This window comes from Meleagris gallopavo, chromosome 16 (genome assembly GCF_905368555.1).
Source record: "Meleagris gallopavo chromosome 16, MGAL_WU_HG_1.1, whole genome shotgun sequence".
Taxonomy (NCBI): Eukaryota; Metazoa; Chordata; class Aves; order Galliformes; family Phasianidae; genus Meleagris; species Meleagris gallopavo.
Window position 1 is genome coordinate 2,549,948 of NC_139419.1, and position 25,315 is coordinate 2,575,262.

Sequence of the window (25,315 nt, forward strand, 5' to 3'; positions counted from 1 at the left end):
TGGGGGACGGTGTGAGGCGCCGCCCTGCGGGCTGGAGTGGAACTGCAGTTCTGAGGTCACGGGGGATCGGGGATGGAGGGGGAATTGGGAGATGGAGGGGGAATTGGAGGGTTTGGGGAACAGGGGGACACGGTGGAGAATAAAGGGGAATTGTGGGACATAAGGGCGAATTGGGGAACGTAAGGGATCGGGGAGCATGGGGGAGAATTGTGAGATGTGTGAAGACAGAAGGACAACCAGACACCAAACTCTTCGCGTGCCTTTATTGCAGATGGGACCGTGGCGCACACCCCTGACTCCACACTGACGACACAGCATGGAGCCCCACCCCATCCCCACATCCCCTGCCCCCATCTGCAGCAGCGGGTGATGACAGATGACAATCCCTGACGCTGTGTTACCATCCTGGCCTGGAGGGCTGGAGCAGGAAGGTGCACAGGAGGTCATGGCAAGGCAGGGCAGCCCCGTGCTCCCCCCAGCTCACAGCCACTGCAGGGAGAAGCCCTGGCTGAGCCCGAGGCCGAGGCCGCTGACGGTGAGGACCTGCAGAACATGAGGGGACAGCATGGCTGAGCTCCTCCAGCTCTTATACAATGACCTCAACCCTCCACACAGCACAAGAGCTCCATCCTCGCCCTCCTGCCCCCCACCAATGAGGGCTGGGAGAGGAGGCATGGGCACCCCCAGGACAGAGCACGCCAACACAAAGCCATACCTGGTTGTCCAGGTAGGAGAAGGGCTTCTCCTGCCCATCTAGGAGGACCTTGCTGGGCGGCTCCTGCACTCCATAGAAGCTCACTGCATCAACGGTGACATAGGCGGCCTCTGAACTGGCATGGAGGACGTTGGAGGTGAAGATGTTCTGCAGGAGGGGACGGTGTGAGCACGAGGTGTCCTGGACACCCCCCTGCCCTCCCCACCATGTCCCACCTCTGTGGCATTGAACACCAGGTAGGAGTAGTTGCCCTGCTCGAAGGTGTCCAGGCTCTCGCCGTCATCCCAGAAGAGGTCCCCCCAGGCAGTGGCACGTGGGGACAGGGCCACAATGAGTCGCAGCGGGTTCCCTCGGGTGGCGTTGCTGGTGGTGCTGGGTTTCTGGATTTCAAAGGAAGCTGTGAGACCGTGTGCCCGGTATGGGGCAGGGAAGGCTATGACATGCTGAGGACTGAGGAGGGACACATCGTGGAGCAGGGGACTCCTCTGAGACTGTCCCCAGCCCAAGGAGGTGGCAGCAGAGAGCTCACCTGTGTGGGCAGGATGGAACCCTCCCGGAGATGGAGGTTGAGGTGGTCCAGAGGGGCTGACAGCTTCAACATCTCCCCACTGCTGTTCACAGAGGAGCCCTGGAAGGGAGCAGAGGACAAAGGACGGTCAGGGACATAGTGATGGGTTCAGGCATGGGGCCAGGGAGCAGCTCCTCAGGTAGCAAGCCCCACAGCTGGTGATGCTCCAACACTTTGGCATCCCCTGAGAGCCTCGTCCAAATCATCCAAAACCTGAACGTGAGTGCCATGGTGCTCCTCACCGTGTAGAAGTCGTACCACACGCCTTGGGGGAAATAGCCCAACACTGAGTCTGCTCCAGGCTCCAGCACTGGCGTCACCAGCAAGCTCTGGCCCCACAGGAACTGCCTGTCCAACCCATACGTGGCCACATCCCAGGGGAACCTGCAGTGGGATGGAGACAAAGCTGCCATCAGCTGCTCCTTCACCACCCAACCACAGCCAGCACCTCACCAGCTCCCATCAGGGCACTCTTACTCAAAGAACAAAGGTCGGGCGACGGTTTCCCCTTGCAGGTGGGCACGGTGGAAAAGTGTGTAGAGGAAGGGCAAGAGGGAGTAGCGGGTGAGCAGTACGTCCTTCATGGCTGTCCTCGCCGAGGGGCTGAAAGCTGTGGGGTCCTGGGCCTGGAGGATACACAAATGAGAGTCAGCAAATGCCTCATCCTCACCCAAATCTCCATCCCCATGGGGCGAATGTGCCTGCATCCCCCTGCATTCTACCTTCTACATCCCGCATCTCATACTCTAAATCCAGCATACTGTATCCAACATCCCAAATCCCACATCCTGCATCCCATATCCCCCATCCTGCCCAAGACCTTCTCGTTCTGGGTGTTGTGGTTGCGGGAGAAGGGGTAGAAAGCCCCGAGCTGCATCCAGCGGGTGCACAGCTCCTCCGAGGTGCTTCCGGAGAAGCCGCAGATGTCGGCCCCCACCAGAGGGATCCCAAACAGGCTGAAGCTCAGAATCCCTGCAGACAGGTGGGCAGAGATGCTCAGCAGAGTACGGGGAGTTTTACGGTCTCTACCACCTCCCAAATGCAGGATGAAAGGAAATCCCAGCAGGGCTGGGGTGCTTTCTTAGGAAGGACAGAGCTGTGAGACCGTACCACCCACCTGGGATGGAGTAATACATGTCCTTCCATTGGCTCCGGTTGTCACCCAGCCAGTGTCCCGAGTACCGGCCCTGGCTGGGGAAGGTGGAGCGGGAGATAACAAAGGGACGCTTTCCTCGGATCTGGATCAAGGCGCTGGAAGGCAATGGGGAGACTGAGGAGCAGGAGGTGAGAGCTGCCCTGAGGAGCCTCCTTACCCCCTAAATGTCTCAGGCACTCAAACCCCACTTCTTTTCCTACGCTGACATCCCTGAGCAGCACGGTTTCACCCATCCTATCCCCAGGGTGCTCAGGTACCTCGCCGTCGCTTCGGCTTCCTTCAGCCCGTAGAGGTTGTGCAGGTTGTAGTGCACCGAGGCGTTCTGCTTCGCTGAGGCACACACCGTCTTGGCGGACAGGGAATTGCCCAGCACAGCTGCCGGGAGGGACAGCCACCATTGGCATTCGGTGGAGAGAGTGAGGGGCACAGAGCTAGCCACGCTGCAAACTGAGCTCCCACAGCAACTCCCATCCCGCGCCCCAGTACAGCCACAAGCGTGCAATGCTCAGGTATGGAGACTGGCACACGAAAGCAGGGATGGGCACGTTCAGGGTGCGGAACAGAGATGTGATGTTTTGGAAGAATGGTTTTCCTCCACAGCACTCAGTTTTCAGCATCATGAGAGCACGTGGTACCTACCAGCGCAGCCTGCATCTCACCGCCCTCCTTACCCGGCGTGTACGGGGGGCTGTCGAGCTCTCCGGGCGGGCAGCCCTCTTCAGACCCATCCATGAAGTTGGATGGCTCGTTCATGTCCTACGAAAACCACAGAGCAGTGTGAAGGGGGAGCTGTTAGGGATCAGTGATGTCTAAGGGTGGCACAAGAGGGCTGTGCTGGAACCCACAGGCTCCAGGCTTCCTCCCACACCACCAGAACCATTGAGCCCCTTGGCCCAGCACACACAGACGGTCACATATGCAGAATGGTGTCCTGCCAAAACGCGGTGAAGCCAGAAAAGCAGCACTCGGGCAATGGCTGTTGCTCCAGGAGCAGGGAGATGGCACCAGCCAGCAGGGAGCACTTACGATCCAGAGGCCATCGAAGGGCACATGGGTGTGGAAGCGCTGCAGGTTCTCCAGCCACCACTGGTGTGTGTCTGTGTTGGAGAAGTCGGGGAAGGCAGTGTAGCCGGGCCAGACCTGCAGGGAAGCCACAGAGCAGTGGTTCAGCAGGGCAGAACGCTCAGGGGAAGGGGATACCCTGAGGCTGTGAGCGTGCTGAGGGACCCTGGGCTACAACAGGCAATAAAGCCAATGGTAAAATCCAGGCTGACTGCTTCAAGGGCTGGATGCTGTGTGTGCAGCATCCCCCCTGAGCATCTCAGGGTGAGCTGGAGAACAGCATCTGTCTGCACGTGCCAGCGATGGGGAAGAGCTGTGATTTCTCTGTGTTTCACCTCACTCCAGGAATTATAGTGTTGGAGTCATTATAGAGTTGGGTCATTTTTCCCCTTTGTTTGAGACTGTTAAAAGTTTCAGCAGGAGAGGGAGAACCAGGAGGAGCAAGTGGCTGTGAGTGGGTAAAAAACTGGCTGCGGGTCTGGAGCAGACTGGAGGCGCTTGAGCATCACAGGCAACCTCTTCCCACCTCAAAAACAGGAAGGGAGAGGATCAGATGATCGGCCTCAGGCAGAACCACCAACCCCGCTGCACTCATATGACTTGCCCTGGTGCCTCTGCCGGGCCAGGAGCTGGCTCTGGAGGCGGGTGGAGATGCCACAAAGTGAAATGTGGAAAACCGAGAGCAGGACCGGGCCCTGGCAATCAGCCACCTGCCTTCTCCTCCAGCAGGAGGGAACAAATCCCAGCCCGACTCCTGCAAAGCCCCCAGGATTTCCCCCAGCTCCTCACCTGCCCAATCAGCGGCTGCCCCTGGGTGGTGTTTAGGAACAAACCCCGTCTCAAGCCTTCATCAAAAGGCCAGTAGGAGCCACGTGGGCTGGTGCTGCTGATGCCAGGGTCCTGGGGATGGAGCAGAGTCAGTACCTCTCGGCCCCTTCCCCTGCAATGCCAACGTGATTCAGAGAGCACAGTCAAGGCAGGGTCAGCCAAAGCCCACACATGGCGACTGTTTCAACCAAGAGGAACAGAAACTTGCTTCAACACTTCCAGGCTCATTTTCTAAAATGTCACTTCTGCAAGTCCCGAGGACCCGTTACGGGGTTTTGGGGTGGGGGGGATAAATATAAGAAATCGTGAGCTTACGCAAGAAGCATCAGGTCATGGTTTGGGCTACGGAGGGGACTTCAATCTGTCCAGGGCAACTCAACATCCCCTCCCAGGGTCCGTTTGCACCCCAGGAGCCCCAGCCCTTGCTGCCCACAACGAGCAGTACCACATCCCATTTCCTGGCAGTGGGACATCACCGCAGGGTCATGAGAGCTCAGCACTGGTGGGGAAGCGGGGATTCCTGTGTCGAGCACCCACGAGTTGAACCCAGACGCTGTCACGGTCCCTCTGCGCATGAGGACGAGGAGCCCACCTCCCTGTGCCCCCGCAGCAGATGGGAGCATAGTGCAATAACCTGGCCCATATCTCAGCACTCCCTGCCTCCCCCTTACAGGGGATTTCCAAAGGCAGATTGCACGCTGACAAAAATCAAGTCCTGGAGCTGGCTAACACCAACCAGGCACCGGAGGGGGCCATGAGCTGCCCCCAGTCCCTGCCTTGCAGCCACCAAGCCCAGCTCTGGAGAGTGACAGCCCTGAGCATGAGTGAGGCAAGTACCAAGATCATCACGTAGCGCTGCCCGTGCTTGTGGAGATCTTCCACCAGTGAGGGGAGAGAGGCAAATCTCTGGGGATCGAAGGTGAAGTCCCGGTACCCATCCATGTAATCAATGTCATTCCATTGCGCATCCTGCGGGGAATGGGCTCAGAGCAGGCAGCAGCACACAGCCCCCATCCCTCCCTCCTTCCTTGGGGTACCTGTGGGATCTGGAAGTTCCTCATGGCCCTTGCAGTCTGCCAGGTCTCATTGCTGGAGCCGTAGCCCCAGCGGCAGAGGTGGAAGCCGAGCGCCCAGAGCGGCGGCATGGCTGGGAAACCTGCAGTGTGTCCAAAAGCAATGTCAGCACGGCAAGGGGACGGGAGAGGAAGGGGGTGGAAGAAGAAGGGAAAAGGGGAGATGGAGTATGGGGTGATCACATGGTGTTCCTGGAGGGACAGGGATGGGGAGGGGGTGGGGTGATGCAGGCACAGAGACAAAGGGAAGAGCACTTAATGGTGTGTGTGCTTACCTATCACCTCCTGGTACTGCTGGATGACCATGTTGGGGTCAGGCCCCAGGAAGATGTAGAAGTCCAGCACACCTCCAATGGTCCTCCAAGTCAGGCCCGGGGCAGGCTGCAGGGCCACCTCTTTGCACAGTGGGGAGAAAAGCACAATGAGACCTGGGGAGCATCCCAGCATGGGGCCGGGCAGCACCACCACGGTGCAGGAAGGGAGAAATCCCTGTGGGTGTCTGGGGCTTACACCATCACAGGCTGGGCAGATCACTGGTTCATACATGGAGAAAGCTCTCTATGAACACGCTTTTCAAGTTGAAAGCTGTACCCTCTGTTGGCCCCCACTTAAAAAACAAACGCATGCCTTCCTCCAGTGCACAGGAGTCAGGGCGATCCCAGGTTTTTCACATGGCTGAGCCCTCAGACCTCAGCTGGGTGATGCATTTCCCTGTGCTCTGCTCCACGCTCACACTGGGAAGCAAAGCCGCATTGAAGCTGAGCACAGCTGGAGCCCTGCTCTGAGCAGCACGGCCCCAGATGGCTACTGGGGGGGGAGGAACGACGGGTGACAGCCAGAGCCATCCTGGCAAAGCAGGACCCTGTGGGGCTACCAGCAGGAGGGTGCTGCAGGGCACAGGTGGCACAGCTGGGGACAGCTGGGGACAGCACGGGCAGCATCCCTGTCTGGGCAGGAATCGCACACCCTGACAGCCTCAGGGCAAGGCTGCTTTGGGCAGATGGGAAATGGGCACAGAGCTGCATGTGAAGGACTCGCTTTTCCGACAGCAATTCAGCAGCTGGGCGTGTGGTTAAACTGCTCAGCAGTTGCTAAAGAGCCTCGCTTCAGCCAGGAAACAGATGGCTCAGCTCAATAACGGAGCCATCGGACCACATCTTTTCCCTTTTATGGCTTCCTCTTGCCCCAAGATCCCGAACCAACGCCACACACCTACCCATGGCATTGCTGTTGAGGAGGAAAACCCCGTGGGCATCGCCGCCCTCCTCCATCAGCAGGTAGAAGGGGTGAGCGCCGTACAGGTTGAAGGATTCCTGCAAGCAGGGGTTGCCTGATGAGAGAGCAGCTCCCGGGCAGAGCTGCTCAGCTCAGAGCCATGAGAGTCGGGCTAACCAATGTTCCCAAGTCACATCAGTTGCCACCACCCAGCCAAGCATCCATCACCCCATGGAGGGCATAGAAGGGATGTGAGGACAGTTTTGGAGCTGGCAGCCACAGGAGCTGCTTCTCCCTTGGACACTGCTAAGCTGTGCCCAGGGCAGCCACACCACAACCTGCTGCATGGACCAGAAAGTGCTCAGGGCCATCAGGACGCATGTTTTGCAATTGCACTGAAATCCTCCCCGTGACCACTCCCTGCCCCAGGGGTACCGTAGGGGCCACATCACGGGCCCAGAGGGTGAGGGTGTTCCAGTCGAGGCTGTGCAGCAGCGTGCTGCGGTGCTCCCCCAACCCGTACAGGAACCTGGAGGGCAGCGTGGTGGAGATCTGCAGGAACTGATCGGCGAAGATCAGGGGAGCCACGGTGGTGTTGAGCCTGCCAGGTGACACAGCAGGAGAGAAGGTCACCAGGGGATGGTAATCCCCTCACAGTGACGTGCCCTTCCCTCTAGAAGCATCTCGACAGCAGCAAAGCAGTGCATCCCATCCCATTTCCAGTCCTGTTAGGGCAGACTGGGGTCTGGGTGGTGGCACATACTGACCCCAGCCAGCCCAACCCGGCACAGCCATTCATTTGACACCAGCAGTTTCCACTTCAGTTACAATTAACCACCGAGGCGATGCAGCCGGGGAGTTCTCTGCCTGCCCTTGCTGATAAGCAGCTCCTGAGGAAAGGATAGACCACGGGGCCCAAAATGGGAGGGAGGAGGACAGGACAGGATCTGGGGGAGTGCTGGGACATCCTGCCCTATGCTGAGCACTGCAGCTCCCCGTGGCTCAGCACGGGCAAAGCCATGGAGGGGACCGGGGCAGCACAGTGAATCCACTGGTGTTTCTTTCCCCAAAAGCTTGAACCCAGCTCTTGCTGGGGAGTTCCCACACCACAGACAGCTCTCTGGAGAAACCCAAAAGCAAGGCCAAGCAGGCAGAGCTGCGGCCCTTTGCTGATCCTTTCCTCAAGCCACCAGGTCCATCCCTGGTGACACACTGGGGACCCGCATCCCAGGGCTGTGCCTCACTCAAGACACAGTTTGGAGCTGCTCCATGACACCGGTGGGGATTTGGGGTACCACGGTGGTTTGGGAATATGTGCTGACCCCACCCAGTCCTGCATGGCCAGAAAGCCACGTGCTGCTGTGTCCCCATGTGAGCACCAGGGTTTGCAGCAAGGATGAAAGCAATGGTAACTAATGGATTGAGATGCGTAGGTGTGTTTTTCCCTCAGGAAAGCCCTCAGGGAGGCACACTGAATCCCACTGAGGGAAGGACACATAGAGAAAGTGGGCTCTTACAGCACTGTCCCTGTCCCTTGGCGCCGCAGCAGCACCCCAAAGGGGTCCTGGGAGAATTCCAGGCTGTAGATGGGGTTTTCTGCTCTCTTCATCACTCGGGGAACTTCCAGGGGCACCTCATACCGGGGCTTGGCTGCATCGGTTATCTGCAAAGGGGAGAAAGGACACTATGAATACCAGCAAAACAGGAGGACAAAGGGCTGGAGATGCTCACTGAGGACACACGTGTTCATGCCAGGAGCAAAGCAGCTGCCAGCCTCTCTCTGAGCAGGGGACGTCACCTACAGATGTGGGACAGAGTGCAGAGCTCTGGAAGAGAGCTGGAGGCATGCTCACCTTGATGCGCAGCCGTGTGTTCGTCTGGAACTCCACGTCCATCCTCAGCACCTGGATGTCCTTGGGGTAATAGGCCTTCTCCCTGCGCACCAGCAGCCCCGTCATGCCCAGCGCTGTCTGGTTGAGGCTCTGCACCACGTAGCTGGGGAAGTTGGGTGGGTAGAAGCACCAGGGCACCCCCTGCTTGCCCCCCACTGCAGGGAGGGTCTCGATGAAGCAGCACCCCCGGCTCTCGCACAGCTCCTGGGTCACCACCACGCTCCTCTCAGGGTAGCAGTCATAGCGGTGGCTCTCAGGGACCAGGTGGCACTGGGAAGGTGGTGCAGGGCCATGCCAGCCCCTGGATACTTGTCGCAGCACCCAGACGGTGATGGTGCTCAGCAGCACGGCGGTGATCAGCAGCCCGCTGCCCACCCACCATGGGGCCAGCTTGCTGCGGCCAGCAGGTGTCGGGGTGGTCGCATTCTCCTCCTCCTCCTCCTCCTCCTGGCTCAATACCAGCTGTGGCACCGCCGTCCTCAGCTTCTGGTACGACCTCATTGTCCTGGGGCTGGAGCGAGGGGAGAGAGATGAAGAATGCATGGTTATGGGAAGTGGCCAGGGGAAGTTCATGCAAGGCTTCCCTGTGCCTGATGCAGAGCTTTACTGCACTGGTTGAGATGTGCTCTGCAAACTTATGGCACTGAGGATGGCTTTGCCTGGAGCTGCCCATGCCCAGCCCCACTACAGCACAGAAGAAGCCATGAGGCTCTGCTGCAGCCCCAAGGACCAGCAGACCGAATGCCACATGCTGTGGGCGGTGCAGTGTTCCTGCAAAGAGTGTTGCCCGGTCTGAATGTATGGGTTGTGACATTTCCAGAAGATGGCAAGCAAAAGCGAGCCCCCACCCACCCACTGGGGCAGTCACAGTGCTGGGAGCGTGAGGTGTGGAGCATCCTCTGTTCTGTGCATCTTCTGCTTGTGCCCAAAGCCCTGAGTCAGACCTTTCAGCCTGGGGAGCCTAGGGAGGACAGCAGGGAATATGCCGTCAGTGTTTGCCTCCCACTGATAACATATGATTTTAGAAACTTCTCAGGCGAACGTCTTCCAGACTGCAAGCGAAGCAGAGCCCCCGCTCCTGCTGCCTGCAGGGCGCAATCCCACAGCTATAAACAAGGACGCAACTTTCTCCTCCCCACCTCCAGCCCAGACCTCGCTCCCCGAATCTGCACCAGCTCGGCGCGGTGCCTCTCGCCGCAGGGCGGATTTTATCCCCCTCGGCCCTCCCCTGGCCCAAAACGGCTCACCCCGCTCAGCACCCCGCTCAGCACCATCCCGTGCCGTGGGGCCGCTGGTGGGGACGGGACGCAGCGGGTCCCTCACACCCTGCATGCAGACCCGGCCGCCTCGGCACATCGATCCCGACCGCCTCGGCTCGCCGCCTGCCCGGCCACGCACCCTCATGCCAGGCCACCCCGACGCAGCGATGGCCTTTTGGGCGGAGGGCACAGAGCCAGCCCTGCCAAAAAGTGCAAGGACGGATGCGGGGCCCCCAGCCCAGCACGGGGGGCACAACGCAGGCGCTTACATACACGTGTCTCCTCTCGATACTGTGGCTGCGGGCGGCGGTGCGGGCGGCACGGGCTCGGGGCTCCCAGCACCGCAGCCCTGCCTGCTCCGCCGTAAAACTCCGAGCAATTGCCCAGCGCCTACCGCTCCTCCCTAATAGCAGCGCCTGCTAACGCGCCTCTCAGCTGACTTCTCAGCTGCTCTCTCGTCTGGTTTGCTTTGCTGCGCATTTTTAATGCGTCTGTATGTATCGATAGATCCACGCTCAATGCTGTTCCAAAGCCCCGTGGTGGAGAATACAGGAGATGAATGATTTGTTTTCAATTTTCCTATGTATACATTGGGTCTCAACACCCTGCACATTCACATTTCCACCCTCCCCTTTTCAGGATCAGAGCGTTTCAGCCCAAACAGAGGGTGGAAGAGATGCCTGAGCTGAGCACTCCATGGTGCCTGAGTAGTTCTGAGCACACAGCAGGAGGGCTGCCCCACAGCTCCCCACATCCCCGGAGCAAGGCCCCTTTTGTTCCCTTATTTTTCACCAAGTGCACTTTCTGCCATGTGCTCACACTCTCCTGGTTAAGGAGTGTGTGTGTGTGCATGCTCCCAGCCAGGTTTGCACTCTCAGGGAATCAGAGCCACTCGTTGTTTGCTGTTGAAGGCCATTGCAGTCTAAAGGTCACCAGCAAAGGACAACAGACCTTTGGAGCAAAGCTGCTTTCTCCGGGAATGAAAACAAAAATCCAGATCTGTTGTGAATGGCCAATTCACCCAGAAGCTGAATTTCAGCAACTCCCTTCCCAAGCCATACACAGTATGTTCAATCCCATCCTTGCAAAGCCAGGGGAGAACGTCCCACTTTGGGTCACCGCAGCGGGTGAGACCACACGAAAGACACAGCCACCAGCTGAGGAAGAAGCCCTGGATGCAACCAGGACTTCTGTGGCCCCACCACCACCTGCAGAGCACAGCAGGGTGGGTAGCCGCACTGGGGACACTGGTGGCCACGGGTCTCCTGTCCTTTGTTGGGCTCTGTGAGCCGGAAAGGGAGATGAGGATACAAAACACATCCAGAGCTCAGCATGGAGCACAGGGCTGGCTCGGAACTGCCCTTGAACCCTGAGCCCAGCACGACTCAGACAGAGGGCCAGATTTTAACCAGAGTCTGCAAACACGGGAGAGGTGAAGCCAGCAGTACTGCAGCTCCGTGCCACTGCCTGAAGCTTTAACCAACTTTGTTAGCTTGCTCCCAGCATGGGGGGTTTCCAACGGCCCACTTTGCCCCACTCTCTCCTGCTGTGCCCTATGTGGGGCTCCCCACGTTGTGCAAACGGAGAGGCGAAAGGTGAAACCTTACGCAAAGTCTGACAGTGGCCCTCAGCTGTGGCTATTTGAGGAGGTTTGGCCCTGAGGCTGGAAAGCACAAACTGCAAAGAGCCAGCGCCGGCTTCGCAATGCAGCCGTAAATAGCCCTGCTCATAAACGCAATGGGAGTCCAGTTTCGATGGAGGTTGTCGGATTTGCTCAGCCACCTGTGTTGACCTCACATTGCATATGGGAGGGTCAGGTTGGATCTTAGGGGAAGTTTCTTCTCAGAAGGAGCGGTGACGCAATAGCACTGCTGCACAGGGAGCCGTGGGGCCGATGGTCCTGGAGGTGCTGTAAAGCGTGGCACTGAGGGACGCGGTTTGGTGCCCACGGTGGGGACGGGTTGCGGTCAGGCTTGGTGATCTTCGAGGTCTTTCTCAACCCTAACGACACTCCGATTCTCTGATCTTTGGGCCATTTTTCTTTCTGTTGGACGTTACGGCGATTTGAAACGCCAGCGGGACGGTGCTGCGGACACGGCAGCTCCCCAGAGAGGACCGGTGCGGAGCGGTGCGGCTCAGGCTCACTGTGAACAGAGCCCGGCCAGGAGCCGCCCCGAAGGCATCGCTGCCGCCTCGCGCAGACCCCGCAGTCCCGCGCTCGCCGCCCGACCGCCCGACGCGCGGGGCGCGGCGCTACGCAGCGCGGCAGCGAGCGAGGGGGCGTGGCCTCGTGACGTCACCCCTCCTCTTCCCCATCCATGAATGAACCGCGTGGGCGGGGCCGGCGGTGACGCGACGGAGCGGGCGGAGCGCCCGGGGCGGAGCGAGGCGGGGCGGGCCGGGGGTGACGCGCGCGGTGACGCGCCATGCCGGAAGCGGCGGGGGCGCTGGTTGGTCGGCGGCGCGGCGGGGGGGAGGGGGCCGCCCCGCGCTTGTTGTTGTCCGCGGGACTGGCGCGCAGGGAGGCAGCGAGCCCCAGCAGCGCCCCCGCCGCCGCCCCCCGCCGCACGCCGCCGCCCCCCCCGCCCCGGGCGCGCGCGCGCTCCCGCCGGCACGCAGGTGAGCACCGGGCGCGGGCGCGGCGGCGGGGTGGGGCCGGGGGTGGGGGGGCCGCGCGGCTCTGCCTCCGCCGCCACTCGCGATCGGGGAGGAGGGGGGGGGGGTGGGTATGAAGGTGTTGCGAGGCTGGGGAGGGGGGAACCGGCGCGGCGCGGCCCCGCCGTGCCCGTTCGGTGCCGTCCGGGCGGGGTCGCGCCCGCGGAGACTGAGCGGAAAGTGCTGAGTCACCACCGCGCCGGCACGTGGGGCCGCCGCCCCGCGCGGGCCGCGCGGCACCGGGCCCGGCGGCACGTGGCGGGGGGAGGTGCGGGTCCTCCCCGCTCCCCTCCGCCGAAAGAAAGTTACCGCGAGTCGGGGCCGCGGAGCACGCGCTCGGTGTCGCGGTTTGATCCACTAACGCCGCTTAAAATAGAGCGGACTCAACCTGTTGTGGTGACGGCGGGCGGTTGGAAATACCGCGCAGTGCCGCGCCTGGAGGCTGGGAGCGCGAGCCGGCCCTCGGCCCACGGCCACGCGCAGCGCTGCGGGGAGCCGTGCGGGGCTGTGCGGGGATCCGTGACCCGCAGCGTCCTCCGCGTGTGACCCGCCGTTGCGCGGGACGGCTGGGGGTTTTGTTATGATGGTGATAATAATGACGATGATGATGTGTTGTCATTGCTCAGAAACGGGGCTGGGGGAAAACCCATTCTGAGCTCTTCGTGGAGATGGGGAGGATGAGAGCCGGAGAGCAGCGTGGGGCCGCCGGGGAGGGGAACCGAGAGCAGAGCTGCAGGAGTGCCGCCCTCCTCCCGCTCCTCTCTCGCGGGGCTGTCCCAGAGCTCCACCAAAAGCAGGCCACCAGGTCCCGAATTGGGAACGGGCCCGTTGGGCAGCGCTGTCACAGAAAGCTACAGGGCCTCTATATTGCTGTCACCTGCCCCTGCCTTTTGAGCGCAGCCGGCAGCCCGAGCAGGGCTGGGAACGGGCACAACCGTCGGGAGGGATGTGCTGGAGGGCAGCTCTGTGCCATTGCTGCCTTCAATGCCATCGATGCACCCCGGCACTCTGCAGCATTCATTACCTGGCAGTGTCCGCTCGCAGCGCTGCGTGTCGGTGTTTTTCCCTCTCCTTCCGCGTCCCCCAGCACTGCACAGCACAGCTCCTTCCCCACGCAGTCACTTCCTCGCTGTGATGGACGCTGCTGCTGCCCAATGGCGCTGCGCAGGGCCGGCAGGCAGCAGAGTTAACTCTGCCTGCACCTGACGGGGTGCTGGGCTCTAATTAATTGTCGTCGCAATCACCACGAGGATGGGGCACGGCGGCTCTCCATAGCTGGCGGCTCATCTTGGCATGCTACGTGTCTGTACCTATGCTGGTGCAAGCTCATGCCCCTCTTCGGAGGTGTTTCTGAGCCAGGTGGCCAACTGTCAGCTTTTTGCTCTCCCCTCATTCCGCTTTGCTGTGTTTCATCCCATTCCCGTGCTCCTTCTGCAATCTGTTGCAACTCGCAGTTGGGTTGGTGCCGTGCATGTGCCTTCCGAAAGGGAAAGCTCAGAGCAGCACAATATGCCCCGTGTGTTGGGAAGTGATTAATGGCATGGAATGCGCTGTGAAACCGGGCGGTGTGAGAGTGGGCAGCGTGAGGCTCTCGCTGTGTTTGGGCAGCAGGAGGGGACAGCTGGGAGCTCTGGCCCGGCAGCACTCGGGGGCTGTGGGCTGAGCTGGCCGTGCTGTAAACATCCAGCTGTGAAGTGCTCGAGCGGCGCGAGCGCTTTCAATTCTCAGGAAGTCTCCAGCTCAGCACCCTGTCGAGATGAGCCGGCAGTTTCCACTTCTGTCTGAGCTATTGTTTCAGGCTATCTTCAAACCCGAGCAGAGAGCCTTCCAAGCATGAAGCAAGCGCAAAGCCATGCAGCTCCACGGCCATAAACATGAGGGCTGGGGGAGAGGCGGGAGCCGTCCCGCTGCTGCTGAGCTCCCAAGCAGTGGGATAGCAGGCGTAGCAAATCCCTGCTCTGTGCTGCTGCAGGACCTGAATGCCACACTGCTGTGCAGCAGGTGAAGGAGTTGGACCTGCTGACTGGCCATGGTATGGGGACACTGACCTGTCCTTCATTGCTCTGTGTATGGGTGAGCTGGCTGCTGCTTGCAGGCTCAGCTTGCCTGTGCTAGCGATGCTGAGATGTGACTCCGGTGTAGCTCTACCGCTGCCCCCTGTATGATGGAAAAAGTGCTGCATCCTGTGGTTGGTGAACACCAGCTCTGTCTGTTGCATACCTGTCCCCTCCGGCCACCTCCTCCCCGAGGTCCCAGTTGTGATGTGGTGCAATGTGCTGTGCCCTTCTGGTGCTCTGCTCGCTGACCGCAGGCTCTGCAGCATCTGACGAGGCTGTTTACCCAACCACCAAGGACTGTCTGATCTCCGTCCAGGCTTCCCCAGAGAGCGCCTCATAGCGCCGTGTTCTGGCAGCTCTCGCCTTTGCTCTGAAGGTTCGTTTCCATCTGCTGCTGGATGCTGGTTCCGATCCATAAGGGAAATGGAAAGCTGGCCAGCTGGGCGAGGGCTGTGCGGAGCTCCTCTAGAACAGTAAACAGTGACTCACCCCTCCGTGTGTCTTCTCTCTGTTCATGTCAAATATATTGCCTTGCATATGCTCCTGCTGTCTGATTCACACCCGGAGCGCAGCCCTCCCCTCTCTCCTTACAAATGAATGACAAGCATCAGTCTGCCCTATGGGGTGCATGAAGGCTGTCAGAGTGGGGAAGGGTTGAAGGCTGAGGGATGGGGCTGTGTGACACACTGATCCGCATGGTGCCACGGAGGTGCGGAGATGGGAACTGAAGTTGCCTTCGCCTGTTGTCTCTGGAGGTGCCCTCAGTAAACGCAGCTGGAGCTGAGGATAACTCGGGTAAACCTGATATTTGGGTGACTTGCTGGAGCAGCTGCCTAGGAATTCGGTCCCTGCGTTTGGGAATGAGAGGAGAATTCCCACATAACTCAGCTCTGTGCTGAGGTTCGATGGCGGAGATCCCTGCTGCTGCTGCTTGAGCACTTCGCTGTTTTTCTGCCCTCTGGAAGTTGTTGCTGGCCCAGCTGAAGGTGAGGGCTGCGTGTTTTCAGTTTGCTGTGCTTGTCTCAGGATGGAAGCTAAACACCAGCAGGGCTGCCTGCCAGGCCCTCGTGTTCTGGCCAGGCTTTTCGTGCGGCGTAGAAAGAGCTTTAAAACTGGAGTTCATCCTCAGTCGTTGGGTGTCGGCATTGACTTTATGGTAATCCCTCAGTGCGTAACGCGCTGTGAGAGCCCCGTAGCGTGGAAAGTCTGAAGTTGCACTCTGGCATGTTTCCTTTCGCCTTAATTGCGAACCTCACATGGAGAGCTCTGCTCTGCCTCGGCTTTCTGCTGCCTTCCCCTTCAGAGCACTGCAATCATGAGGTGCTCCGAGCTGAGATCCTCAGCATCAAGACGTTGGGGTGCCTCATTTCTGGGGGATGCTGCCAATGGCACAGGAGTCTGAGAGAGGGCGAGGGCGTTGGCAGGGCTGCTGATGGATAACTTTATTGCAGAATTACAAGGGCTCTTTATGTAACCCACAGTCAAAACACTGGCTGTGGATCCGAAGCCTTTGCACGTACCGTTGGTGTATTACTACTCACTGCTTTATTTATGTAGTGTCCTAAGTGTGTCACGCTGCTTACAGGGTAAAGATGTAATGCAGTCCTTGCTCCAAAAAGCTGAGCTCCTACTTTGAGACGTGATGCAGCAAATGCAATTAAGGAAAGATGAGCAGCAATAGGGTAAAGACTAAAAGGGTTGTAGTAATCAAATTGCAGGTGGTGTCCCAGCAGACCCCGAAGCAGCGTGGTTGGGGGACACCACCTGGTGTCTATGGGGGGATTTGCCGCATAACTCTGGGAGCTGAACAATGCAGGTGGTACCTATGGGCAGGGTTTGGTCAGTGCAGAGACGTGGTTCAGTGCCAGGACCTGAGGGAGTGGTGCAGAGCTGCCAGGGGAGGAGCAGCTGGGGATCAGGGAAGGGCGGTGGGCACAACCTGAGCTGCCGGAGCTGAGGGAGCTCTGGGACACTGCTATCAGCCGTAGGAGTTGGGTTTGGGGTTGGGTTTGAGAGGCCCTGCGTGGAGCTGGGACTTGGGCTCAGTCATCCATGTGGGTTCCTACAGCTTGGTACATCCCCTGGTTCCGTGGCTCGCCCGAGGTGATGTGGTGTCAGGAGCACACCAGCAGCTCCACCAGCCACAGGTGGCACACCTCCCATACATGTTTAAAGAGAGCCATTCCCACCGTGCCCACCCGCCTTCCAGCCCCGGTGCCAGCAGCAGCTCTGGCACACGACACAGCACTGTGACGGGTCTGTCCGTAGTGCCGTGCAGGACGAGGTGCAGGACGAGGTGCAGGACGAGGCCTCGCTCTGCAGCGCTGCTCTGATGTCACGGGGTGACAGGTGGCAGAATGGCCGCCCCAGCACGGGGCTCCCACCTCTGCCCACTTCTGTTCCACGGTGCGCTGCATCTCTCCATCGCCTCACGCCCCATTCAGTTTTTCCGTCGGTGCTTTGAAGCCCCGCTGGGTGCAGATCAAAGCCTTTCTGTGCAGCCGCCCCACTTCACCCTGCCTTTTCCGGCCGCACCGCGCACCCCATCCTTGTAGGGCCGGGGGGCGGCGAAGGGAGGGGGGGGGGATACCGAGGGGAGGAAGAGTTCCTGATGCTGTGGGAATGCGAGCTGTGCTCTGTAAACAGCTGGTGACTCACTGCATAACTATGGCACCAAGTGCCTGCGCGGCGTGCAGGGAGGGGGCTGCCGGCCGCTTCCTTTACGCACTGGCAGCGCTCGGCTCCCCTCGGCCGTCCGAGCTTTTCCTTCCTCCTCCGTGTCTGCCTGGACATAGGGGTGGGCGGCGGAGGGGAAGCGATGAGGAGGAGGAGGACGGGCGGAGGGCAGCGCTGAGGTCTGAAGGCAAAGCCTGGTGCAGGTCAGTGAGGTGCCAGGCGATGGAGGGGTCTGTGGGGCCTGCGGGGATTGGTGCCATAGCAGGGGCTGCTGGAGCCGCGTGCGGGGAGGAGAGCGGAGCGGGGCTCGGGGAGGTGCTGTGTGCTGGTTGCTCCGAGCTCCATTCATCACAGAGCAGGGCTGGGGAGCGTGGCTGTCCTTGGCCCTCTGGCAGATGTGTGACACTGGGCTGTCTGGTGCTGAAAAAGAGAGGAGGAACCGAAATGCACGCCCCGACAGCCGGGGTGGCGTCCTGCAGCCTCACTGCCCACCTTGGCACCCCGCTCCCTCCGCCCCCCGTTCGCAGCTATGAATGAGTTTGTTTACTCTCCGCCGACTTGGTGATGTCTTTGCACAGACATGACCTGAAGTCATTATTGCTTTTGGGCTTCTCTGTTGCCATGACGACTGTCTCGGGGTTGGCTACTTTCCCAAGGTCACCATGGCAACTATCAGACGGGAATCATGCTTGGGATGCTTTGGCTGGATTTTTCATGAATGATTAGGATGTGTGACACGACGCAGACGTGAAAATGGGGAGGGTTTGGGCCCGGCTGGGTAGGGGTGGGGAGAGGGGGGGAGAGAAGGAGAGGACTCCGGCAGACAGACGCGGTGCCGCCGGCTGCGCAGCCCTCGGAGCCGCGCGTCGGGGCGGACCGGCGCGGCGTGGAGCCCTCCCGGCTGGGAGAGACGGGCGGAGGCGGTGATGGTGGAACGGCTGAGCCCGCCCCTCCCGGGGTAGGTACCCGGTACCTGCTGTGCCGCCGCGCCGTGGGGTGATGGTTTTAGGGGGGGACGTCGCTGAGCTGCGGCTGGGTGTTGTCCTCGGCTAAGGTGAGCGTGAAGGGCAGCGTCTTGGCGGAGGATGCTGTCGGTGGACACGCGCCCGCCTCGCCAGACAGCATCAGGCTGCTGGGCTGTGAGCATCGTCAGGCGGCGGGAGAGCAGAGCTGCTGCCGTGCTTTGTCATCACGGGGGGCTTTTGTTTCTGGTGTTTGGGTTTTCTGGGAGCGCTGGGTGGGGACGGTGCTGGGAGCAGGTGACAAACCAGGCAGCTTATTTCTGTCTTGCTGATTCAGTGTCAAGCTGGGTTAATAAGCATCGAAATGAGAATGGAGTTGTTGTCTTGTGGCTTTTCGGTGCCTTTTATGAGCGGAGTTAACTCTTCAATCAGTCCCTAATAGGGCGTCCGGAGTGTCTGGATGCCTCTGGAGGGAGGTGAGCCAGTGGGGCCTGGGCAGTGCATGGCTGCCTGCACGGCTGCGGCGTGAGCCACGTCCTTCCCTCCCTGCCCTGTTCTCAGTGTGCTTAAAAACAAAATAGAAGGGCTTGAGCATTAAGCAGCAACGTGATTATCCGTACAGGTTTTTCCTTCTTACACCTATACGGGTGGACTGATCTCTGAATCCTTCCTTGTGTGGTTTTATTTCCTTTGGCGGGGTTTTGGAGTTGGGGTCCTGGACTGCTGTTCTGTTAACCTACCTTCACGTCTGAGATTTGTCTAACTCAAAAATCTTGTTTTGTGTTTTCCAGTTGCAATTTCTGAGCGGTTTTGTCCAGAAGACTGTGCTCAGGTTATGACGACTAATCCCAAACCGAACAAGGCATTAAAGGTAGGGGAGAGGCCGTGCTGGGGATGCTGGCTGTTGGGGCAGGCTGCCGCAGAGCCGTGCTCCATGCTGCGACTGTCGGACAGCATGCCTCTTCTTTTTTTCTTCTGGGAGGCTCCCACAAATGGGCACTAGTATAATTTCATATTATCTGCAGAGAAGTTCTTAGGGAGATAGGTAGAAGAATATTGGTTGTGCTTAGAAGTCTGAGTTCTGTGCAAGAGCGTAGGGCCAGATCGTCCCATCTGCTGCCCCAGAGACCTCTGGCTGCTGGCAGCATCCTGAAAGCAGTGCTCCAGGCCTGACAGTGCAGCACTTCTGCTCTCAGTGCGAAGACGCACTGAGGAGAGGAAGCTCCCACCTGTTTTCTCACAGATCCAGCAGACAGTAAATGCTTTGGGTATAGCTGCTGTATTGTGGACCACACGTGCATTGTTCGTGCTCTGCTGTAGTTTTTCTTGTGTCCTGGCTCTTCCTTCCAGGTACCTACAGTCTGTGAAGAGACAGAATAATAGTGTCTAAAAGGTTCTGAAAACAGCTGTGGTAGCAAATATGCTTCAGAGAAAAGCACGAGCCCTTGGTATTTCTCTTATGTGCCTTCAGAGTCAGGACAACCAAGTCAGACCAAGTGAAGCCAAGCAGGCTTGGTTCTGTTCAACACTCAGATGAGCAGTGTTCAATGAAAAGCCACTAAATGTGGAATGAAATCTGCACACAAGAGGCTATTCTGCTTGTGAGACTACTGCATTGGTGTCCCATCACGGTGCTGATAAAAGGTGTCCCCTTTAGGGTTCGGTGTGAATTCCTGAAAAAGGAACGCAAAAGACTTCCATGTCCTTTTGTTTCCTTAAAAATCTCACTGTTCAGTTCAAAGTAAGTTTCACTCAGAGGGTGGTAAAGCACTGGAACAGGTTGCCCAAGGAGGCTGTGGATGCCCCATCCCTGGAGGCATTCAAGGCCAGGCTGGATGTGGCTCTGGGCAGCCCGGTCTGCTGGTTGGCGACCTGCACACAGCAGGGGGGTGAAACTGGGTGATCATTGTGGTCATTTTCAACCCAGGCCATTCTGTGATTCTGTGCTCCTATAAGGCTCACTGCTGTCCTTGACTTGAGAGGGCGACCCGAACCCAGATGGGAGCAGTGCTTGCATCTCTGCCACGTGTCACCCCAGCGTGGCAGTGTCTGAGCGGAGCACGAGCTCTGTGAAGTGCTTCGGGGGCATTTCCAGTAGGGTGCTGAGGGAAAGCCTCCGCTATCCCCATCGGCCTCTCCTGCAGGGCCGCCACTACCCCTGTGCCGTTGGTGTTTGCAGGTAAAGGAGGAGTCGGGAGAGAATGCCCCAGTGCTGAGCGATGATGAACTCGTGTCAATGTCCGTACGGGAGCTGAACCAGCACCTGCGGGGTCTCACCAAAGAGGAGGTCATCCGTCTGAAGCAGCGGAGGCGCACGCTGAAGAACCGGGGCTACGCCGCCAGCTGCCGCATCAAGCGTGTGACTCAGAAAGAGGAGCTGGAGAGGCAGCGGGTTGAGCTGCAGCAAGAGGTGGAGAAGCTGGCCAGAGAAAACAGCAGCATGAAGCTGGAGCTGGACGCCTTGCGCTCCAAGTACGAAGCACTCCAGACCTTTGCTCGTACTGTGGCGCGAGGGCCTATCACCCCGACCAAAGTTGCCACCACCAGTGTCATCACCATCGTGAAATCAGCCGAAATCTCATCCAGTTCCGTGCCGTTCTCAGCAGCGTCCTAGTGCCCTCGGTGGGGGAACTAGCAGCCTTTCAGAGGGGGGGGGAGGAGGCTCTTATGCATTGTTCCGGAGTTCTTGGTCACGTCAAGAATTGGCATCTTAACAACTCTCTTCCAAAAGTGCAAAAAAAAAAAAAAGAAAAAAAAAAAGAAAAAAAAAAGAATTAAATAAATTAAGTAAGTAAGGAAGAAAATAGAAAAGAAAAAATACCTACAAAGGGAACTTAACTGGCTGCTTCTCTCTGGACTCGGTGGCTCCATCAACCCCTCGTGTCCAGGATTTGAGCTCTGTCTGCAGTACAAGTTGCAAGATCTACTTTCTTGTCCCTGCCTCCTTGAGCCCCTCGCAGCCGTGGGTGGCGTTCCAGCCGGGAGAAGATACCTGAGGAGCCTCCAGAGCCTTCGTGAATGATGCTCAAGAGCCAGGAAACAGATGGACCGTAGAAATCATCGTGTGAGATGAATGTATGGAAAAGAGTTTCCTTTAGTGGCATCCTACTCCTTGTCAGAAGGGTCTCCCCTTTCCTCCCCACTTCCATCTGCTGTTCCGAGGGCAGGGAAACAGGCATTTTGGTTTGAATTTCATCCTGCTGCGAGTGGATGGGAGTGGGAGGATGACGGAGATTAATGCTTGGGTCTGACCACACCCAATAGGAATAACCTTTTGTTTTCAATCCATGCTGTTAAAATATGGAAAAATATATATTTTACATATTTTAATACGCCTCACTACCTGTGTGGCCTGTGAAAAACTACATTGCAGCCTCCTTTATTCCAAGCCCATGTTTCCCAATAGCTCCTTCCCTAAGGTGTCCTGTGAATTGGGTATATTTATGCAGTGTATTTCTTCCAAATGATCCACAGTCTTGAAATAGCGGCTTATTTTATTTTATTTTTTCTGGATTCCCTGAAGCTTAAGGGAAGGAGGCACGGTAGATGCTGTGAAGAGCAGTGTGTGGGGAGGAGAAGGGCAGACGAGGAAGAAAAACGCTGGAAGTATTACCAGGTGGAAGCAGAACTGACTGCAAGGCAGAGGGGCTGTTCTGCTGGGATCAGCACTATGGGAAAGGGTTTGTGCAGAAGGTTTGGGAAAGATGTTTTTGAAGCACTGAAGTGTAACTAAAGGGCCATAGCACAGATAGGAGGAGTTAGAGCCTCCTCCTTGGTGGAAGCGTTGGTAGGTGAGCAAGGAGCATCCCGGCTGCAGGGCTGGGCTCACTGGGCTCTGCTTGACCAGGGAAGGGCCATGGGGAGGTTGGCTGGGAGCTGCATGAGTCCTTTCTGCAGTATTCAGACAACCTGTGTGGATGTGAGCCCGAAACTTGAAGATTCCTCTTGGGAATGTGTGAACTGCCCCAGGAGAAGCACAGAGGGCAGGATGGAAATCCGTGTGCGTAGGGAATGGAAGAGTTGGGACCGAGAAGTCGTGCGTGTGGCTCTGAGCAGTGGTTTGGGAGAGGGATTTCTGGCCCGGCGATGGGCAGGAAGTGGGAAGCCAAGAGGAGGAATTCTGCTGTCACACAGCAGCGCTGAAAAGATGAATGTGTCCAGGTCACTGTAAAAAAAATAGCTATGTTGGTGTTTGTGTGTTCTGTTGTGTTTTATTTTTAATCTTCTGTTTGAAGTAGGAAAGAAAAAGGGCCTGTGAGTTTTGCAGGGCAGAGACTTGTGGGATGGACGATGCCTGTTGTCGTGCAGGTGAGAAGAGAATGAGACTGCTGATGGATGAGGTGAGGAGCAGAGCTTAGAGGACTTGGGCTCTGGAATAGAAGCCAGAGATGGCGGGGAGTTCGCCAGTGTTTTGGACTGAAAGAACTAATCGAGTGCCGCTGTTGCAAAGGAGACAGTGTGCTGGCATCCACCGCCCTGTGTGATTTGTTGTTTGGGGGCAGTACGTTTGTAGACTTCCAGTGAAGGCCTCTTTGCCTTTGGAAGAAGTTAGCTTGCTTTTTCTTTTTTTTTTTCTTCCACCTTGTCATTGGAGTCTCTGGATTCCCCAAGAGGGTTCTTTGTGAAATAGGTTAATGAAAAGAGGAGCCTCAGCCTCGGTTCTCGTTCAGTCCTCGACACCTATGCTCATGACCTTACAGAGCTGGGAAGGGGCAGGTGAGCCTCCTCCTGAAGGCTTCTTATCCCTGCCAGAGCCGCGTGTGCCGGAGGGGAGCAGGGAGTTTCCTTCAAGTGATTTTCCAACGCGTAGAGTTTGGATGACACTTAGCGTTACCTCATTTCTCCTCCACTCCCTCCCTATCTCCTAACAGGCAGATTGATGTCCTGTGTATCAGTACCAGTTATTGACTCCCACAGCAGAAGCTGAGGAAGAGAAAAATGTTACTGTCATTTCCTGGTCCTCTCGTGTTCTCCAGCTCACAAACATTGGAAACTTTCCCAGACCTTACAGGTGCCTCCGAAAACAGGCAAAATGGAGACTCCTGGCACTGTTGGGGCTTTAAATGAAAACTTTAACGAAAAAAAAAAAAAGGCCAGTTGACTCGTAAATGCCCAAATGCTTCCAGTCTTTAGAACAGCTCCGGAGCTCCATAACATTCCTGGCTAGATAGGAACACCCTCGGGCTGCCCTTGGCCCCTGCCAGGGGAAATCAGACCAGCGGCACGGAGGGGGATGGAGGTTGAACTTTGTTCCGTGGGGTCTTCTTGCTGTTGAGAAACATATCTTTATGTGGCACTTCCCTTGTGGCCAAGTATTTCTTTTATTTTTTTCCAGTTCTTGGAAGGGTGCCAAAGGCTTGTCCAAGTGATTGCTAGTTTGGTGCTGGTAGGCACTTCAATCTCTGGTCACTCGATTAAGAACAAGAGGCCTGGGTGTTGTTAAAGCTGTTGATACCATAGCCATGGTAGGTAATCCATATTGGATATCCATAAGGACCACGTGGAAATATTTAAAGAGAGAGAAATATATATATAAATATATAATTATATACATTTTATCGTACAGATTTTTCGTAAAAAAAGAAAAAAAAAAAGATAATTTTTTTTCCAAGTTTGATACTGTAAATCTTTATTAAAAGAAATCGCCGGTCCAGGGCTCCCTCCCTGGGTGGTGACCTGGAGGGGAATGAAATGTCCTGGCTAAACTTCCACAGAGGGATCAGAATTGCAAGGTAACGTGGAGGGAGGAATGACCCGAAAGCTGTTGACCACCATGGAGACCCAACTCCTCCACCCTCCGCCCCGGAGGGCCCTCCAGCTTGGGGTTGTCGCATTGCATTCCTCTGGGGTTTGGTTTGTTTCCGTTTGTTATTTTTGTTGTTGTTGTTATTCTGTTTTGTTTCTCTCCGTCCTGCCCTTGCAAGCCTGACACCCAGGGTGAGCGTGGCGCGGGGAGCCGGCTGCTGCTGCGGGGTCACCGGGCGCTCCCTGCCGCCTCAATTCGCTGCCGTATTTCGGATGCTGGGCTCCCTTCTCTGCCCCTCCTTGTTCCCCGAGGTGCAGGGGCACTGAGGCCGAGCGCTGGGATCCTCTCCCCAGGCCTTTCTTCCCCCTCTGCAGCACGATGCGGGTACCTTGGGATGCTGGAAACAGCCCGACGCATCCACCCGGGTACCTTGGGGCAGCGCCGGGAGGGACATCCTTGGTCTCTTAGGTGTCTTTGCTGAGCTCTCCAGTGGCAGTGGGGGAAACCTTTCCCTCCAGGGCACCTTCAGACCCCCCCACAGCAAGTCAGCATCTCAGCTCTCGCCCGGCTCTGCCATCTGACGGAGGAGACCGCGGTGCCCCGGCTGACAGCACAGCGGGGCTGGGCTGCGGCACGGCTCGGACCCGGGGAGGAGGAGAAAGTGGCATTTATTTTATTTTATTTCTTCCTCTCTCAAATCATTTAAACTTTGTTGTCATGATTGTTTTTATTTAAAACAAAGAAACAAACAAAAAAGGAAAAAAAAAAAAAACAAAAGCAAAAAAACGAAAAACTTTTGTAACGTGGATTTGTTTTCCTTCGTCTGTATTTCAGTCTGCTGGGGTGTTTCCGTAGATGGTGGATACTTGCTTTCATTTTTTTAATGATAGAAGTCTTCTGTTTTAAGTTGTTTTTTTTTTTGTTTGTTTTGTTTTTTTTTTATCACCAGCTCATTCTATCCTCTGTGGTTACTCAGTAATTTCATTTCAATATTTATTTTTGTGCTGCTTTTTTATTATAAAATAAATTATTGATATACCAAGCAATGTGGATTCCTGTTTGTAAGGCGAGTAGCCCTGTGTATGTGTCCATTACTTTCTCTTGACAGCCACAACGTAATTTATTGCTGTAAATTTAGCTGCAGTGACTGGTTTTTTTGTACCTTTCCAATAAAGCATTTTCTGGTTTCAGACTTGCCCTGGTGTATGGTCAGCGTTTTGGAGCTCACATTGATTTTTCAGGGGCGTTTCCCTTGCTCATCACCTTGAGCAGCTGGCTGCGGTGGTTTCGGGATGCAGGCTGTGTGGATGCTCCAGCAAATGGCTGAGTTCGACCGCCTCCCAGCCCCCCTGTGCTGCTGTTCCCATTTGTTTGGGCCGTGCTCTGGTCCGAGCTGCTGCTCCCACAGGGCTCACGCTTATCGTGCTTCCTGGTGTGTGTTTGTGCTCTGT

The 25,315-nt window shown here is 57.3% G+C and overlaps 2 protein-coding genes across 7 annotated transcripts; one reads left to right on the plus strand and one right to left on the minus strand.

Annotated features, from left to right (window-relative positions):
• Positions 1-320: 320 nt before the first annotated feature.
• Positions 321-13,601, minus strand: LOC100547897 (lysosomal alpha-glucosidase-like). Of its 4 annotated transcripts, none has more exons than XM_085238121.1 (20): positions 13,448-13,601; positions 8,471-9,020; positions 8,135-8,280; positions 7,053-7,218; positions 6,619-6,715; positions 5,678-5,797; positions 5,367-5,485; positions 5,167-5,298; positions 4,291-4,401; positions 3,466-3,579; positions 3,111-3,195; positions 2,697-2,814; positions 2,401-2,534; positions 2,104-2,255; positions 1,761-1,909; positions 1,526-1,667; positions 1,245-1,343; positions 931-1,095; positions 716-862; positions 321-543 (listed from the first exon to the last, which is right to left on the minus strand). In XM_085238121.1, exons 2-20 carry the CDS (start codon positions 9,008-9,010, stop codon positions 481-483), a joined length of 2,799 nt encoding a protein of 932 aa, XP_085094247.1. In that variant the 5' UTR covers positions 9,011-9,020; positions 13,448-13,601; the 3' UTR covers positions 321-480. The 4 variants fall into 4 exon arrangements, with proteins under 4 accessions (XP_085094247.1, XP_010717953.2, XP_085094248.1 ...); XM_010719651.4 differs by lacking the exon at positions 13,448-13,601 and adding an exon at positions 10,042-10,192; XM_085238122.1 differs by lacking the exon at positions 13,448-13,601 and adding an exon at positions 10,038-10,055.
• Positions 12,192-25,054, plus strand: MAFK (MAF bZIP transcription factor K). 3 transcript variants are annotated; one of them, XM_085238124.1, is made up of 3 exons: positions 12,192-12,387; positions 18,910-18,989; positions 20,298-25,054. In XM_085238124.1, the coding sequence occupies exons 1-3, from the start codon at positions 12,195-12,197 to the stop codon at positions 20,730-20,732; spliced, it is 708 nt and encodes a 235-aa protein (XP_085094250.1). In that variant the 5' UTR covers positions 12,192-12,194; the 3' UTR covers positions 20,733-25,054. The 3 variants fall into 3 exon arrangements, with proteins under 3 accessions (XP_085094250.1, XP_003210611.1, XP_010717948.1); XM_003210563.5 differs by lacking the exon at positions 12,192-12,387 and adding an exon at positions 17,184-17,359; XM_010719646.4 differs by lacking the exon at positions 12,192-12,387 and adding an exon at positions 17,958-18,114.
• The last annotated feature ends 261 nt before the right edge of the window (positions 25,055-25,315 follow it).